Source organism: Equus przewalskii, chromosome 9 (assembly GCF_037783145.1).
Source record: "Equus przewalskii isolate Varuska chromosome 9, EquPr2, whole genome shotgun sequence".
NCBI classification, from domain to species: Eukaryota; Metazoa; Chordata; class Mammalia; order Perissodactyla; family Equidae; genus Equus; species Equus przewalskii.
This window is the reverse complement of record NC_091839.1, coordinates 19,619,776-19,634,643: the sequence shown is the minus strand read 5'-3', so window position 1 is coordinate 19,634,643 and position 14,868 is coordinate 19,619,776. Positions and strand designations below refer to the sequence as shown.

The window sequence follows — 14,868 nt, the reverse complement described above, 5'->3', positions numbered from 1 at the left end:
CATCTCTCCCTCCACCAGCTCCTTGCACCGCTCCCCCCAACAGAAAGGAAGGCGAGCCCCTCCCTCCAGACAGGCCCGGTGGACCTGGGGCGTCCGGTTTCCCCAGACAGAGGGCGGGGCGGGCAGCTGGCCACGCCTACCCCGGGGCCCGGGGGGAGGGGGCGTTCCAGAGAGGGGGCCCCTCGCCTCCCCCTAAAGTCCTAACTCTTGACTCCTCTACTGCCTCTCCCCCGGGCTAGTCTCCCCCTGGAAGAAGAAGAGTGGTGAGTGGGCACAGGACTGGCGGGAGGGCCCCGTCCCGACCCCGCCGGCGGACTCGCCCTTCCCCGCCCCCGCCCCTCACGGCCCCTCTCGCGCTTGCGCAGCCCGCTGGCCACGCCCACTGGTCCGCCCCGCCCCCGGGCGCCCCTGGGCTTCATCCGCATCCTTTGCCCACAGAGTACGAGCAGCAGCCGGCGCCGGTGCCCAGCATGGAGAAAAAGCGGACCGTGTATCAGATGGCTCTCAGTAAGATGCCCAGCCCTGCTCCCCGGGCTGCGGAGGGACCCCGATCCCACACCCCCTCCATCCCCCTTCCCGCACGGGCGCCTGGGCCACCTGGGTGCTAACCACCTGCATCCCCCAGCCTTGGTCCCTCCATCAAATCTGAGTTCCCACATCTGTCCTCAGCCTCTCTCCCCTCCCTCTGCCTCCCCTCCACCCTCCATCCCGTGAAGGCCATCCTGTTCGCTGCCCTCGGCCCTTCCCTTCGCTGGGTCCCGCCTGCTAGGCTGGATGGAGATGGTGTCTCCGTCCGTCAAGGACGGTGGTCCACCGGGATGGAGGCAGGGGGCTCCTGTTCTGGTTCATGCAAGACGCTGTGCGGGCTCAGGGCAGCGCTGTCTGTGTGCGAGGCCAAGGCAAACTTGCTTTTGCTGTCTCTCCACCCCTCTTCCGCCTCCCCCTAGACAAACTGGATGAAATTTTGGCGGCAGCTCAGCAGACCATCAGTGCAAGCGAGAGTCCTGGGCCTGGTGGCCTCGCGTCCCTGGGCAAACACCGGCCCAAAGGCTTCTTTGCCACTGAGGTAGGTGACCTGGTCTGGCGAATAGGGGCGTTGCATGGGGGAGGAGGGGAAGCTTGGGGGTGCACGTGCCGACCTGGAACCTCTATTGCTCTTCTTGCAAACGCTTCCTGACACCCCCCTTTCCTGCCCCACCCCGTGTTCAGTGCCGGTCCTGGAGAGACAACACGCTTCTTGGGGTCCACTCCTTTCTCCCCACTCTAGGGGCCTCCTTTCCTCTCTTCCCATCCTCTTCCTCCTCACTTCCCCCCAAATCCACTGTCTCTCCATCCCTGCTCCTCACGCTTCCTCCTCTCTTGTTCCACCTCTTTCTGTCCATCTCTGGTCCACCGCGAGGGTCTCAGGGAAAGTAAAACGCTGTCATGGATGGAGATCCCTGGCACCGGCCCAGCGCCTAGTAACAGGTCCTCAACAAGTGGTAGCTGTTGAAATATTAATTATTATCTGTCTCCACTCTACCTGCTGTTCTCTACGGCGGAGGTTAACCTGGAGTGGGGGTTGGTCATCCTTTAGACACTGAGTTTGATGTTGGTTATCTCACTCCTTCCTTAGGATCATCCTGTGAGGGAGCATGGTGGTTAAGCCCATTTACAGAGGGGAAACTGAGGCTCAGAAAGGAAGTCAGGATTTCCACCCAGGTAGTCAGGTGACTGGATCTGTGGTCCAGCCCCAGTCCTGGCTCTTCTAGTGGGGGTCTCCTGGTCTCTCCTTGGCTGTCCTCCTCACTGGGCTGTGCCCCTTCATGGGAACACATCCCCCTCGAGGCCTGCCAGCACCTCTCCCCTCCCCCCACCCTCCAGCCATCTCCTCCAGAGGTCACACACTCTTCTCTGCCCAGGCCCTGCTCTCTGGCCACCCTCCAAACCCCTCTTCTCACAGGTCAAACCCACCACCCAGGGGCCAAGGAGCCATTTACTCTAAAAACTGAGTTCTTTGGCTTTTGGGGGGCCATGGACCCCTTTCACAGGCTGGCATAGTCCTCCGAATGATGCTTATCAAAGCATAAAATAAAATATGTAGGATAACAAAAGAAGTCAGTCACACTGAAATACAGTCACCAAAATATTTTTGAAAAGCAAAATTTGTGATGGGGTCACACTGGGGCCTTTTGGTCCATGCCTTAGCCGGAGGATGTGCGGGCAGGTTTCCCTACTCCAGCTCCCAGGCCATCAGGAGTGCATGCACTCGTTCGAGAAATTACAACCCCTGTGATGGCCTGTAGAAATGTCTGTGATTTCCGTTGGGGCCACGGTCACAGGTCTTGCTGAGACCGGCATCCTTCATTGGGGAGATGTTGCGTTTGGGTTGAAAAATAACAAAAATAGAGATGTGATGTCCGCCACCCTCCCCAGCCAAGCATGCTGGCCCCTGAAGTCTATCCACAGCCCCCTAAGGGTCAGACCAGCCACGCGAGAGAATCTGGTACTTTCACGAGAACCAAATGCAGGTGGTGAGTTTTGGAGCTGGGCTCCTAGAATTTCTTTCAGAGTTAGGGGCGGAGGGCCCTGCATGCGTCGCCTCTCACTTCACCCATGTCCTTGGTTTCTCAGGGAATGTGAAGTCCCTGGGGCTGTAGGGTCCTCTTCAGTGCCCACCTCCCCAAAGTGCATGGGCCGCAGTCAAATCCTGACTTTCTCTGACTTAACTGTGTCCCTTGGCCCACGCTGGTTAATTTCTCTGCGTCTCAGTTTCCCGCTCTGTCCGGTGGAGCTAACGCCGATCTTGCTGGTTCTTACGAGGGTTGAACGAGATCGACTCCCAGCACATCAGCCTCCCACTAAATGGAGAGCACCCCCTAGGCATAAAATAACAAACTGGAGACCACTCTGTGACTCACCAGTGAGGCCTGGAGGCACCCCGGAGACCCCACCACAGTCTTTCGGGCTCAGGGCGGAGTCTCCGATAACGGATCAGGGCACGTCCTGTATTCATTTATTCAACAAATGCATGGAGTACCTGCCACCAAGGGCCTGTAGCCAGGGTGCCAGCCCCTCCCTGTGTGAACCACGGTCACAGGACAGACAGGATCCTGGCCCTCACAGAACTTGCCATCTGAGCTCCCAAGACACCCCCAGATGGGCCCGTTCACGGGCCAATAATAACACCAGCTGCTCACCTGCCCCCACCTCCTAGAAATGAAACTCACAGGCACTCGCCTGAGGTCTTCCTCGGGGCCTCCCATCCCTCCGGGTCCTGGAATTTTCCCTGTTGGACCTCCTCTTTTCTTTTTTTCTCTCCCTTCTGGGGTCTGTCCCTGGGTCTTCCTTGAGGCATCCCTCGCGTGTTGGGGGCACTCTCTGCCCCCACCTTCCCACCAGCCATCCTGATGTTTCTCATGCTGAGTTAGTGCAGAGTCCCCTTCTGGATGTTTCTGCGTCTCCGTGGCCTCTGGGTGTGTGATCTTGTCCTCTCCATAAACCCTAAGGGGCGGAGGGAGACGGGCTGATGCCAGCAGTGGGGGCACAGACCCCAGGCAGCTCCGCTGTAGGTCATGGCGCCTCCTGGGCTCTGCTGTCCATCCAGCCACCTGTCTCCCCTCTGTGTAGCTACTGTCTCTGCTACCTAGGGGTCCCCTCTCCCCTCCCCCCATCTCTGTATGAGTACCAGTTTCTGCCTTTCTCTAGACTCAGTTTCTCCCTCTGATTCTTTGTCCCACACCCTCTTGGTCGCATTCTCTGCCCCTGTCTCTCCTTCCTGGGACAGCTCTGCCGCCCCCCCCTTTCAGAGCCTCGGAGGACTGCCTTTCTCTCATGCCTCGTTGGGTCCCTCTTTCTCCTCATCGTTATCTCGTTTCGCCTCCTGTCGCTCCAGCTCCCGGCTCTGGACCTCCATCTCTGTCTTTCTCTCTCTCCATGTCTCCCTCTCCGCTCTCCCCACCCCCGTTTTCTGGGGCTGTCTCCCTGGCGCAAATTTCCCAGCCCGTCGTCAGCCTCCAGCTTGTGCACAGCCCCAGGGCGCACGCTCTGCACTGAGGCGCCAGACCCGAGAGCTGGCACCGGAGGCTGGACCTCTGGCCGGCTGGCTGGGGAGGAGTCTGCCTGGCAGCCGGTGACGTCACGCGCACCTGGCGCACTCTGATTGGCTGCCCCCTGCGCGCGGGAGAGGATGCTCCCGTTTGCGGATGGAGCTCAGCGTGTCCCACCTTGAGTCGGTTCGGCCCTCGGGCAGCCAGTCCGTCGCCCTCTCAGCCTCTATCATGGCTCCTCTGTCAGCCTGATATCTCCTCTGCCGCCGTGACCCCACTTACGTCAAGCTAACCTGTAATTTGATCCCTCCTCTTCGAAGCACTTGGAAGTGTCTTCTGTCAGTGTGCCAGTCTGATGCCATCCCTTCACTCGGCACCCTGTTCAGTCAGGGACACCCTTCCTCTGTCACTATGACCCCTCCCCCGTCCCTCAGAGCCCCTCCCCCAATGCCCAGTTCCTCTGACCACAGCCCTCCCACCCCCAGGCCTCATGCACATACTGCGGCCCCTTCCTTCCTTCCTCCCAGTTTCCCCCTCGCCCGCCCTCCCCAGCCTGGACCCTGTCCTCAGTCCTCTCAAGCCTGCTTCTGCCCCTGTCCTGCATCCCTCCTGGCCGCTCACACCTCTCTTCTTCGCTCTTCATCCCGCTTGCTTCTCCTCTCCTGTTGGATCTGAGGATCTTCCAGCCACTCCGATCTGTCTCCTCCAACGGCCCTGTCACCTCCTCCTTACTCACTGGCTGGCCTGAGACATGACCCTTCTGCCATCACAGCCTTTCTCTGTCATCAGAGGGGTGTCACCAACCCTCACACACACACGAGTTTGCTCGAGGACCAGTGAGGTCTTCCACGTAAAGCGGCCCGCAACGTGGCTGGCACAAAAACGTCTGCCATCCCCATCCGCTCCTCTCTCTGCACCACCACACAGTCCCTCTGTAGTAGGAGGGGTTCGGCTCCCTGATGCCACCCAGATCATCAGCAGCTGCAGCACAGGACGGAAAGTCAAGTGGGGTATTTGAGGCTTAGGGAGAAGGGACTTAAGGAGAATGTCGGAGAAAACATTCAGCAAAGTCCTAAGGAGTCAAGCAGGCTGAGAACCACTCTCGGAGGAGGGCCGGAGGGGAAGGCTGTCAAAATGGGTGGGCTTTCAGAAGACATACTTGACGCCTTCTCGGGGTGACCCGCTGCTGTTCATAGGGATGTTCAGAGGAACAGGACTCGGGTCTTGCCTTCCGGGCGCTCCCCGCCTCTTGTCAGAGTGTCTTGTATCACCTCCAACAGTCCTTCATCCCACCTATATTTATTGAGCATCTACTCTGTGCTGGACTGCTTCTCTGCCCCGGGGGTGTCAGAGTGAACTGGTCAAACTAAGTCACTTCCCTTAGAGAATTTACATTCCAAAGGGAGAGGAGTTTGCAGAATTGACTGCTTCTGGATGTAAGAGAAATCTCCAAATAACGGTGGCTTGAACAAGATAAAGTCTGTCTCTTTCGTATTAAAGAAATCTGAAGTAGGGAGTGTCAGGCAGGTGTGGCAGCCTCCATGGTCATGAAGACCTAGGATCCTTCTCTCTTTCTGCCCCACCGTTCTGGACTTGCTTCCAGCCACAAAGTCACCTCATGGTCCAGTATGGCTGCTGGAGCTCTGGCTATTGCACCAGCATTCCAGGTAGCAGGAACAAAGAAGAGTAGAAAGGCAGAAGGGCAAAAGGGTGCATTGCTGCTGCTTGGGTTACTAATGAGGGATCTCAGAAGTAACAAACAACACTTCTGCTTATGCATCTGGGCTGGCCTTTGTCTCATGGCCATACTGAGCTGCAAGGGAGGCTGGGAAATGCAGTCTCTCAATAGGTGCCAAATAAGATAGGGATTTTCTTGTGAAGAAAGAAGAGTAGAATGGGTATTAGGTAGGCTACATGCCCAGGGAGACAGACAATAAACAAGCAAGGAAACGATTATGAAAACTCTAAATTGGGATAAGTGGAGGGGGTTATGATGCAGAGTAACAGAAGGAAGCTTCTCTAGGAAGGAGACATCTTGAAACTATCACATTCCGTCCAACAGCACCCTTCTGCCACCTGTCTGACCTCATCTCCCACCCCCAGCCCCTGGCTCCCCCACTCCAGACACTCTGGCCTCCTGACTTCCTTGAGCACACTAAGCTCACCCCTACCTCAGGACCTTTGCACTTGCTGTTCCCGCTGCCTGGCATACTCTTCCCCTGGACATATGCATGGCTCTCTCCTTCAAGAGTTGGCTCAGATGATAGCTTCTCAGCGAGGCCTCCTTTGATTGTCTTATTTTAATTATCCCTTACCTCCATCTGCCCCACAGTGTATTTTACTAATTTATTTGGTTTGTGGTCTGCCTGTCCTTCCTGTGGGCAGGGACTTTTGTCTGTTCTGTCTCCGGCTGCATCTGCAGCATCTCGAACAGTCCCTGGCCTGATTCAGGGGCTCCGTACACATTTGTAGAATGAATGAATGAATGAATGAACGAGACAAACCCAGAAATAGACCATCTCAATCTGGGGACGGGAGTACAGTGAGGGGGTGGCACAGGTGCACCCTATGAAAATCTAGAGCGGTTCTGTCTGATAGAACTTTCTAGATGATGGAAATGTCCTCCATCAGTGCTGTCCAACACGGGAAGCCACCAGCCACGTGTGACGACTGAAAATGTGAAATGTGGCCGGTGCGACGGAGGAACGCGATTTTTAATTTTAATTGATTTTAAGTAACTGGAATGTACATCTGAACAGCTGGTGGTTACTGTACTGAGCAGTGCAGGCGAGGCGGAAGGGGGACAGCCAGGCTGGGGTTGGGGGGCTCGGATAACCAGGAGTTTTCTCAAGCAGAGCACGAGGAAAGGACGTTCCAGGCAGAGGGAACAGCATGTGCTGAGGCTCCGAGGTGAGAAACAGCACAAGCAGTTAAGAGTGTGGGGAGTGGTTAGTGCAAGGCTGTAGGAGGGGCCATGGCTGGAGGCGAGGGCCGTGAGGGCCACACCTGAAAGGTGGGGACTTCACCGGGAGAGGGTTTCCTTTCTCTGCATTTCTGGTCTCAAAGATGGAGAAGGGAGACGTATGGGGTCTCCTGGAGGAAGCAGGAGAGTTCTTATTCAGTTCCTCGTTCCGTTGACTCGAGCTTGTAGAACGTCAGGCTAGGTCTGGGGCCTGGGGACCCCGCTGTGAACAAGACTGACAACGTCGCCACCCTTTTTGCCTTTGTGAGCCCCTCCCTCCTAAAAACAGAAGTTAAAGAACCTGTATGTTCTGACGGTGTGGGTGCAAAGATGAATATTATCCAGGTTGGATGATAGTTTTCTTTTCCTTCGGATTTTAAAATCAATTAAAACATTTCCCCTAATAGTCTGGTGGGCCCTAGACACTGTACCCACCATGCATGCGGGAATATATGGTGCGTTCAGGGAGCTGCCATTCTCGTGGGGGGAGGGAGACAGTGAGCTTGGCAACCAGAGCATTTTGGATGCAGAGAAAGGCCAGGAAGAAAACAGGACGGGGAGACAGTAGACAGTGATGGGAAGGGACGTTTGGCTGGAAGACGTACAGATGGGAAGAACCCGTGAGAATCAGGAGGAAAAGCATTGCAGAGGGAAGACCAGGACTTGCAAGTGCTCTAAAGCAGGGACGGACCTTGGGGGCCCCCCGGGGGGAGCGGGGGAAGGTGGACGTGGTGGGACCCGTGCGAGCAAGTAGGAGACGCAGTCGAGCCTCCATCCCACAGGGGGTCTCAGCCTGGGTTTCCTGCCATCGGAGCCCAAGGTAGAGATTCTTGTGCCAACGGTTCGCTAAGGGGGGACCCGTGAGGGAGTGAGGGGGGCAGGATGGGCTGCGGAGGTCAGCCGACCTGGTCCCTGCTGGAGTCCGCCCACCCGCCCGCAGCCTGATCCCCCCGGGGTGCCCTGGAGTGTGAGTTGCACCATGGAGTTGATCCTGCCTTGGACCTCCGTGTCCGTCAGTCACTGGCTTCCGGCTGCTCCCAGAAGGGGCGGCACGTAACGGCCTGGGTACATCAGCCCCTTTGGGGGAGGGTGATTCTTCAGAGCAAGGGGCAGCCAGGAGCCACATGCAGGTGACGCCCACAGCAGCTGGGGGTGGTGTAGCATCCCGCCGAGGGCATCCGGGCAGGCAGCGGCAGTGTCTACTGCAGAGGGCCTTGTAGACGGAGTTGAGACTTCATTCGGATCCCCTCCTAACTGGTGTGGGATATGACTGTAGGATTTCAGGCAGGGCAAGAGCATAAGCTGAATTTCTTTTTGAAAGACCTCTCTGACTTGTGTGTGGAGAGCAGACCAGAAAGGGGTGAGGGAATGATGGGGGGGGGGGCAGCAAAGGGACAAGAGGAGAGGCTACTGCAGTTGTCCAGGCCATCGACAGTGGTGACTGGGACCTGGGCAGTGACGGCAGGAATGGAGCAAAGGGCCCAGATGAGTGATCAGTCTGTGAAGCAGAGCAAACAGGGTCCACTGATGAGTGGCTTTCTTTTCCTCTCTTTCTCCCCGCCACCCGACTCAGAGACCTTTGCCTCCCCCAGAATTCCCTTCCAGCTCCTCCACGCCCCTCTCCCTTCCTGCCGAGGCCTGGGGAAGGATGGGGTCCTGTCTGATCTGTCTCTGCTATCTTTTCTCTCTCTGCCCCTGACTCCCACCCCAAAGTCGAGCTTCGATCCCCACCACCGCTCCCAGCCAAGTTACGAACGTCCTTCTTACCTGCCTCCAGGACCTGGCCTTATGCTCCGGCAAAAATCTATCGGTATGTCACCCGGAGGGGTGTGAGGGATGCTGGTGGGGGAGGGGGAGGCTGGGAGGGTGGTGGTTACGGGGGAGACAAGGGATGCTGGAAATGTTCTCTTCTCCTTCCCTATGTGACCACGGTTCCATCAGATTGGGCAGAGAGCGCAGGCTTGGTTGCTAGGCAACCTCGGTTTGAATCCTGGCTCTTGTCGTCCCAGCTGTGTGACCTGGGGCAGGCGGCTTCATGTCTCTGGGCCTTGCATCTGGGCTCTGTATGTAGAAAATGAGAACATGATTGCGCATGTCTGGATGCAGTGAGTTGAATCCCCTGCCACAGACCCTAGTCCCTTCTCTCATACCTGATTCCATTCATTCATTCATTCATTCATTCATTCATTCATTCTATAAAAGTTCTTTGAACACCCACTATAAGCCAGACATTGTCCTAGACTCCTGGGCATACATCCGTGAACAAAACACACTGACAGGTCCTGCCCTCATGGACTTTACCTCCCAGCAGGGGAAGACAGACCATGGATTCTAAGGAGAAACAGGAAAATTATATAGTATGTTAGCAGTGGAAAGTGCTATGGGAAAAAAAAAGTAGAGTTAAAAAAAAGGATCAGGGGATGGTGGGGGGCAGGCTTGAGCTAAAATTTGGAGAGGAAGCAGGGAGCCATGGGGGTATCTGGAGGGAAGGCCTTCCAGGCAGCAGGGACAGCCAGTGCAAAGGTCCTGAGGCAAGCCCGAGCTGCCCTCCGCTGAGATGCGGGAGACCATGGGCTGGGGAGGAGACAAGGAGGTCAGTTTGGGCCTGCCAAGTGTGAGAGGCCAGTGAGGTGACCAAGAGGATGTGGCATTTGGATGGAGGCCCCTGGAGCTCAGGAGAGAGGACTGTGCCCCAGGCCCATGTGGGAGGTTTTAGCAGAGAGCTGGCGATGGAGCCACGAGGCTGGCTGAGACCATCCAGGGAGAGAGCGGTCAGAGGCGAAAGGAGGGTCAAGGACTGAGCCTGATGGTGACAAGCAGGCAAGTCTTCACTCCTCCGGTCCTCTCTGAGTTGTTCTGCCGATTGGATTCCAGCCTTTCCCCCACTCTCAGTGTCCGCCATCTCTAGGTCTGTCCATCTCTCTTCACTTACCTAATATCGCTTGCCGATAGATCGCCTCCCTCTTTTAAACAGTAGCCTCATCTGTGTGTGAAATCACAGGTTGGATGTGCTCCTTATATTTCTTTTCTGCATAAACATGAAAAGAAATTTGGACCCGTGCACATCGACACGGTGTCTCGTCCCGGCTCCAGCCACTTTGGTTCATCCAGAGCCACCTCCAGCATAGACTGTGTCTTTGCGCAAATTAGAAAAAAGGCGCCCCCTCCTGGCCTGGGGAGGAAGTTCAGCTGAATTTCGCCCCCTCAACCCCATTGCTCTCTCTGCTGTTTGCTGTTGTGCAGTGCACAACCTGTATTACGATATCAAGCAGGATTGGGATTTCTCACAGCTGGGGAAGCTCTGGATTAACCTGTGTGAAGTTCTTCTTAACATGTACTGGGTGCTGCTATTATTATTATTATTATTTTATTGATACTGGAGTTCTATGGGATCGTGGAGCAAGGAAGGCCTCCCACCCCAGGCCGGGCTCCTGGATCCTCTATGTCTCCCCAGGGGCTGCAGAAGATGATAGACCCTACCTAGCGCCCCCAGCCATGAAGTTCAGCCGCAGCCTCTCTGTGCCTGGTTCGGAGGACATCCCCCCGCCGCCCACCACGTCCCCACCGGAGCCCCCCTACAGCACACCTCCGGCCCCCTCCTCCTCCGGCCGCCTCACCCCCTCCCCCCGGGGAGGGCCCTTCAACCCCGGCTCGGGAGGTCCCCTGCCCGCCTCTTCCCCTGCATCCTTTGATGGGCCCACCCCTCCTGACACCCGCCTAGGGGGCCGAGAGAAGAGCCTGTACCACAGCGGGCCCCTGCCCCCTGCCCACCACCACCCGCCCCACCATCACCACCACCACGCTCCGCCTCCGCAGCCTCACCACCACCACGCCCACCCCCCTCACCCCCCGGAGATGGAGACGGGTGGCTCCCCCGACGACCCCCCGCCGCGATTGGCGCTGGGGCCCCAGCCCAGCCTGCGGGGCTGGCGGGGCGGCGGGCCCAGCCCGACCCCGGGGGCCCCGTCGCCGTCCCACCACGGCGGCGGGGGCGCGGGCGGCGGCCCCTCCCAGACGCCGGCCCTGCGCTACTTCCAGCTGCCTCCCCGGGCGGCCAGCGCGGCCATGTACGTGCCCGCGCGCTCGGGCCGCGGGCGCAAAGGCCCGCTGGTCAAGCAGACCAAAGTCGAGGGCGAACCCCAAAAGGGCGCCGGCCTCCCGCCCGCCCCGTCGCCCACCTCCCCGGCGTCCCCGCAGCCGCCACCGCCGGCCGCGGCCGCCCCGTCGGAGAAGAACTCCATCCCCATCCCCACCATCATCATCAAGGCTCCGTCCACCAGTAGCAGCGGCCGCAGCAGCCAGGGCAGCAGCACCGAGGCGGAGCCCCCCAGCCAGCCGGAGCCCGCCGGCGGCTCCTCCTCCGCGCCCAGCCCCGCCCCGGCCATGTCCCCCGTGCCGCCGTCCCCCTCGCCCGTGCCCACGCCCGCGTCGCCCAGCGGCCCGGCCACCCTCGACTTCACCAGCCAGTTCGGGGCGGCCCTGGTGGGGGCGGCCCGGAGAGAGGGGGGCTGGCAGAACGAAGCCCGCCGGCGCTCCACGCTCTTCCTCTCCACCGACGCGGGGGACGAGGAGGGCGGCGAGGGCGCGCTGGGCGCAGGGGCGCCCCCGGGTCCCCGGCTGCGGCACTCCAAGTCCATCGACGAGGGCATGTTTTCCGCCGAGCCCTACCTCCGGCTGGAGGCTGCGAGCGCCGGCGGCGGCGGGGGCTACGGGGCCTACGGAGCCGGCGGCCGCGCCTACGGGGCGAGCGGCGGCAGCAGCGCCTTCACCAGCTTCCTGCCGCCCCGGCCCCTGGTCCACCCGCTGACCGGCAAGGCCCTGGACCCAGCCTCCCCGCTCGGGCTGGCCCTGGCTGCCCGAGAGCGGGCGCTGAAGGAGTCCTCGGAGGGCGGGGGGCCCCCCCAGCCCCCTCCCAGGCCCCCGTCGCCCCGCTACGAGGCCCCGCCGCCCACTCCTCACCATCACTCGCCCCACGCCCACCATGAGCCGGTGCTGCGTCTCTGGGGGGCTCCCCCGCCGGACCCCGCCCGCCGGGAGCTGGGGTACCGGGCGGGGCTGGGCAGCCAGGAGAAGTCCCTGCCGGCCAGCCCACCGGCCGCGCGGCGCTCCTTGCTGCACCGCCTGCCCCCCACGGCTCCTGGGGTCGGGCCCCTCCTGCTGCAGCTGGGGCCGGAGCCCCCCGCCCCGCACCCCGGGGTGAGCAAGGCCTGGAGGGCCGGAGCCCCCGAGGAGCCCGAGCGGCTGCCCCTCCACGTGCGGTTCCTCGAGAACTGCCAGCCCCGGGCCAGTGGGGCGGGTGGAAGGGGACCCCCCTCGGAGGACGGGCCGGGGGTCCCGCCGCCCAGCCCGCGCCGGTCCGTGCCCCCCTCGCCGACCTCCCCGCGGGGCAGCGAAGAAAACGGGCTTCCCCTGCTCGTCCTGCCGCCCCCCGCGCCCTCGGTGGATGTGGAAGATGGCGAATTCCTCTTCGTGGAACCGCTGCCCCCGCCCCTCGAGTTCTCCAACAGCTTCGAGAAGCCCGAGTCGCCCCTCACGCCTGGGCCTCCCCACCCGCTGCCGGACCCACCCACCCCGACCACCCCGCTGCCCCCTGTGCCGCCCCCTGCGGTCGCCGCCGCCCCTCCCACCCTGGACTCCACCGCATCCAGCCTGACTTCCTACGACAGTGAGGTGGCCACACTAACCCAGGGGGCCCCCGCTGCTGCCGGGGACCCCCCTCCGCCAGGCCCACCAGCCCCAGCCGCACCGGCTCCCCCCGCCCCCCAGCCTGGCCCGGACCCCCCGCCTGGCACAGACTCTGGTATCGAGGAGGTGGACAGTCGGAGCAGTAGCGACCACCCTCTGGAGACCATCAGCAGTGCGTCCACGCTGAGCAGCCTGTCGGCCGAAGGCGGTGGCCCCGCAGGGGCGGGTGGCGCTGGGGGTGGGGCCGGGGTGGCCAGTGGGACGGAGCTTCTGGACACGTATGTGGCCTACCTGGACGGCCAGGCCTTCGGAGGGAGCGGAACTCCGGGCCCACCGTACCCCCCGCAGCTCATGACTCCCTCCAAGCTCCGGGGCCGGGCGCTGGGGGCTAGTGGAGGCCTGCGGCCCAGCCCCAGTGGGGGACTCCGAGACGCGGTCACTCCCACCAGCCCCACGGTCTCGGTGACGGGGGCTGGAACCGATGGGCTGCTGGCCCTGAGTGGTTGCCCGGGACCCTCGTCGGTGGGCGTGGCCGGGGGTCCGGTGGCTGTGGAGCCAGAAGGCCCGTCAGTGCCCTTGCCGTCGGCCTCCTCTCTGCCCCGGAAGCTGCTGCCCTGGGAGGAGGGCCCGGGCCCCCCGCCACCACCCCTGCCCGGGCCCTTGGCCCAGCCTCAGGCCTCAGCCTTGGCCACAGTCAAAGCCAGCATCATCAGTGAACTCAGCTCCAAGCTTCAGCAATTTGGAGGCTCCTCGGCGGCTGGTGGCGCTCTGCCCTGGGCCCGGGGAGGCAGCGGGGGAAGCGGGGACAGCCACCACGGGGGAGCCAGCTACATCCCAGAGAGGACCTCTTCCCTGCAGCGGCAGAGGTGAGCAGGGGCCGGTGGTTGGCAACGGAGGCCAGAGGGGCCGATGCTGTGGGTACCAGAATCCACCTCCCCCATAGCTGTGTCCCTTTAGGGGCCCGGGTGGCAGAAAGGAAACAGAACCCAGGCTGGCTTGTGGAAGTTCATCCTCCAAGAAACATGCTTTCACAGACACCTTAAACTTCCCTTTATCTCAGTAGCTTCGGTGGTGTCCTCCTGTCACCATGACAACCCACGTCCCATGAGGAAGAAAAAGAATTCTTGACAAAGGAGACCAGAGCACACAACTTGCTGGTGTCTGGTTCTTGGTGGGTTCAGTCCTTGGAACCTACAAGTCCCTTGAACCCAGTGTGGGTCAGGACACGATGCTCTCGGGCACAGTGGTTAGGCGTGTGCTTCTGGAGCCAGGCTTCTTGGGTCCCGCTCCCAGCCCTGCACTGTCTAACTGGGTGACCTGAGGCAAAGGAATCTGGCTCTCTGTAGAAAGGGGGATGGCATAGGACCCACCTAAAAGGGTCTCAGTGAGGATTAAATGTGGGCCATTGTTGTAACATGAGATGTAGGAAGGGAGGGGCCTCTTAGAAACACCCAGCGGGCAGAGATGGGGAAATGAGGGAAGATGCAGACATTTCCGGAATCCACTAGCCAGCTGGGATCGCCACGAAGTTCCAGCTCATTCGAGACCTTTCAGTCTTAGGGAAAGCGGAGTCGCCTTCCCCATTCTGACACAGAGAGAGTGGGGAGAGGTTTTTTTCATCCCCTTGACGATCTGTAGAGTTCAAATTCTGTTTGAGGGTCTGAGGGCCTTATGGTTGATCTTCAAATGTGGTTTTCCCAGGCCTTTGAGATCTTAAGGCAACTCCTTGATTATTCTTAAAAGTACTCTGGGGAGAGGAGAGGAGACATAATGGGGTGGACAGATGCACCACTTATTAATTTATCACCTACTATGTGTTGGGTCTCCTTCTGGGTGAGAGGGACCCCACAGTGGACGAGGCAGGCAAAATGCTGCCCTCAGAGACCTCATGGTCTAATGAGGCTGGGGTGGGGGCCAGACAAGAAAGAAAATAATTGGAGTCATCCTAGGAAGAAAAAAACCCCACAATAATAGGATGGGCAGAGAAGGTCTCTCAAATAACCAGCAAGGTGAGCAGAGATGGGAGGAGCGGAGGGAGCAAAGGGAGCAAATCACCTGGGTATGTGGCTGAAGAGTGAGTTAGGTAGAGGGAACAGCCAGTTCAAAGGCCCTGAGGCAGGGCTGTTGTGGAGGGAGCTAAAGGGATGAGGGGAACATTTTTCTCCCCTTGTTTCTTCTCTCTTTCATCTCCCT

At 60.0% G+C, this 14,868-nt stretch overlaps 1 protein-coding gene across 5 annotated transcripts in view; it reads left to right on the top strand.

Annotated features, from left to right (window-relative positions):
* The window catches only part of SHANK1 (SH3 and multiple ankyrin repeat domains 1), a 46,705-nt gene that overhangs the window by 27,802 nt on the left and 4,035 nt on the right, over positions 1-14,868 (top strand). For 4 of the 5 annotated variants that reach the window (XM_070633261.1, XM_070633258.1, XM_070633263.1 and 1 more), the window contains 5 exons: positions 240-263; positions 439-507; positions 948-1,066; positions 8,704-8,800; positions 10,445-13,541. In XM_070633261.1, coding sequence (XP_070489362.1) covers positions 240-263; positions 439-507; positions 948-1,066; positions 8,704-8,800; positions 10,445-13,541 — 3,406 coding nt within the window. The remainder of the gene's footprint in view (positions 1-239; positions 264-438; positions 508-947; positions 1,067-8,703; positions 8,801-10,444; positions 13,542-14,868) is intronic. The other variant, XM_070633259.1, reaches the window with a different exon arrangement.